Genomic DNA, 2,760 nt, shown 5'->3' on the forward strand with positions numbered 1-2,760 from the left:
GGAAAATCACGTAGGAAACGCGCATTTCCCACTGGAAAGAAACAATAACGTTTGGCTGTGCAGCGAGCAGCTAATTAAGTTCAGGACCGATGGCTTTCACTTGGGTTCGTCCAAGTTTTGATTAGAACAACAAACCTGTGCTAAATTCAGTCTTCAATCATACAAAAGGCCGTTTGCTTCAAAGAAAGCATTTATTCTTATATCAAATTAACAGGAACATTCGTGGGAGCTTAAGCGCTTCCAAAGTTTATATTGTATTGGCTTGCCACGCAAGTGAAGGTGCTCTTGTGGTCGTCATAGGCGTAGCTGTAGGCGTCTGGACATGCCGATTTGAAGATCGCTGGATAGTCGACAGCCCAGTCGGAGCTCTTGCAAGTTTCGGGAGTGCTGTGCGATCCAGAACAGCAATACTCTTCAGTGAGGAAGGCGTTACAAGCGGAATTGCACGCAATGATTGAGCCGCCATCCGGGCTCTTGACCTGCAGCTCCGAGGGACACAAAGAGTTGATTTGAGTGGCGCATTGGGCCTTCTTGCAGCTGTATTCACCGCCGTCTCCTTGCCCGTTCACTGGTTCCACCTAGGGATGTTTCAAGGAAAATCAGATTTTTGCACAGAAAATGCTGAAGAGGCAACGGTAGAACGGAGCACAATTACTTACAGAAGCCATGCTGTTATACCCGTCGACCAACGAGATATCGTAGTAATCGAGACCTCCATACCCTTGAAGAGTGAACTCGATTAGAGTGGCAGGAGGAGTTCCGCCCGCTCCTTCGCACTCCACTTTGTTGCCACAATCGCCGGTGTAACAGTGGTTGTTCTCATCCTCGTAGCACCAAGTTCGGGACCAGAATCGGCCGCCCCAGTCATCAGCAGCAGTCAAACTCCTCTAACAGAACAACCCCTGGATGAGACCTGGATCATTTGGATACTGAACAACTTACCGATTCTCCCTGAGCCAGTTTGAAGCCACCATTAGCCAGATGTTCCTTACCGGTGTTTCCTTGGATGCCCACCCAGATTGGGCCTCCATCCTTGTTGTTGATGTTGAAAGTGGCCGCTTGCGAGCAAACCACCACAATAGCTGCCGTTGCAAGATAGAGCGCGAGCTTCATGGTTGATTCGAAAGTAACGTTTGCCATGCGTTTCGCACTTGGTGGTTTTATACGTTTCCAGCCTTATCAAGCATGGCTATCTTGAGTGGTTTGTTTATTGGATCTGCACTCCTTCCATCAGGCTCTTGTTGAGTTTTTTATACTCGCGCTATTTGAAATAAAATAATACAATAAACAACGTATCCAGTCATGGTCAGGTTACAATTAGAATGACTTTGTATAGAAGAATATTCACATAAATAACATCTTAAATCGACATGGAGGACTGGAATAGTTCGCTAAAAAAATGTGTTTTTTTAGTTTTGGCCTAATTTTTTTTGCTTTACTCTCTACTCAAAAACGCTCTGTTTTGTAGAGTTTTACTTAAAAATACTGACGATCTGGAGGTCTTTTACTTTAAAAATTATAAGATACGTTTATAGCTCTGTAAAACTTTTACAAAACCTTTTTTCAGCGATTCTCCAAAACCGATCACAAAACTGAAAGTTTTTAATCAAAAACGCAAAAAAAGCATTATTTTCTGATGATTTCCTTCTTTTCTGATATTAATCGAGTCTCTTCCGCAAAAAATTACAAAATTCGCCTCATTCATCGGTTTGCAGGGAACTTTAGAAAACCCATTTCAGCTTCGAATTTGGCACAAGAAGCAAAAACGTTTTTTACCGAAAGTAATTAGGATTATCTTGAAAAACGAACAGAGCAAAAGTTATTTTTTTGATTATTATTTGAAAAATGCATCATCGCTCTGAAGAATTTTAAAGCTCCTTTAAATTTTCAGGTCATGCCAGTTTTAACGAAGTTTCTATTAAGCAATTCTTTCTACGCAAAAATCGCATAATTTTTTAGTTTTACTTAAAATACTGACAATCTTCAGGTATTTTCTGTGAAAAATTTTAAGGTAAATTTTATTGCAACACTCGCCTCCTTAACCGCTTTGCTAAAATGTTTGGAAAACTTTTTCAGCTTCGAATTATGGACCAAACCGTAATAATTATTTCTGGGTGTTTTTCCAAAAATATTTCCCTGAACTGAAAAGCAAAAGTTTATAATCATTTATTTGGAAAACTCTTGCAAACTGGGGTTTCTTCACTTTTAGGTCAATATTTCTAAATAACACTGTCTCTAAACAGAAAAACCGCGTTTTTCCTAACGAGTTTCTTTGGACTCAGTTCTGTTGCAGGGAAAATCTCCATAACTTATTTTAGATGTTTGAACAAAGTAGTAAAACGTTACTCAGGAAAAATGTTGATGACCTTTTTTTAGTTGTGAAAATTCCAGTCTCGGGTTTCGTAAAGTTTTAATAAATGAATTATAACTCATTAACCGATGAGTTATAACTCGGTAACTCAGAGACCGGCAACAATTCAATATCGCCTTGTTTGTTGTGCCGAACCCTTCAGGCACGACACTGATTTTTCGGCAAAAACCGGTCAGTAGGGAAGTTTAAAATGTTTTGCGTCGGCACAACTTTCGATTACTGATTTTTGACCAAAAACAATCGACAATTTGAAAGTGTTTTGCGTCCAACCAAGCGTCGTGCACGAAAGAATCGGCACAACTTCCACATTAAACACTCTCTAATGCGTTTGTTGTGCCGAGCCATTCGGGCACGACACTAATTTTTGACCAAAAACTGATCAATCGGCA

General features: G+C 40.3%; 2 protein-coding genes across 3 annotated transcripts in view; both read right to left on the reverse strand.

Annotated features, from left to right (window-relative positions):
• The window catches only part of LOC109537735, a gene marked incomplete in the record, with an annotated part of 63,314 nt that overhangs the window by 45,824 nt on the left and 14,730 nt on the right, over window positions 1-2,760 (reverse strand).
• Window positions 173-1,243, reverse strand: LOC125505162 (pathogenesis-related thaumatin-like protein 3.5). Its single transcript, XM_048668404.1, has 3 exons — window positions 943-1,243; window positions 660-887; window positions 173-578 (listed from the first exon to the last, which is right to left on the reverse strand). The coding sequence occupies exons 1-3, from the start codon at window positions 1,138-1,140 to the stop codon at window positions 231-233; spliced, it is 774 nt and encodes a 257-aa protein (XP_048524361.1). The 5' UTR covers window positions 1,141-1,243; the 3' UTR covers window positions 173-230.

The sequence above is a fragment of the Dendroctonus ponderosae genome, unplaced genomic scaffold (assembly GCF_020466585.1).
Source record: "Dendroctonus ponderosae isolate FM_Combo_2020 unplaced genomic scaffold, Dpon_F_20191213v2 Dpon_F_20191213_7, whole genome shotgun sequence".
Classification (NCBI taxonomy): domain Eukaryota; kingdom Metazoa; phylum Arthropoda; class Insecta; order Coleoptera; family Curculionidae; genus Dendroctonus; species Dendroctonus ponderosae.

Excerpts from the sequence above, each read along its gene's own strand:
- LOC125505162 (XM_048668404.1), bottom strand. The coding sequence starts at position 1,140 with ATGGCAAACGTTACTTTCGAATCAACCATGAAGCTCGCGCTCTATCTT. Across the intron at positions 888-942 it reads AACTGGCTCAGGGAGAATCG|AGGAGTTTGACTGCTGCTGA; the intron begins GTAAGTTGTTCA and ends TTGTTCTGTTAG. Across the intron at positions 579-659 it reads GGTATAACAGCATGGCTTCT|GTGGAACCAGTGAACGGGCA; the intron begins GTAAGTAATTGT and ends AAACATCCCTAG.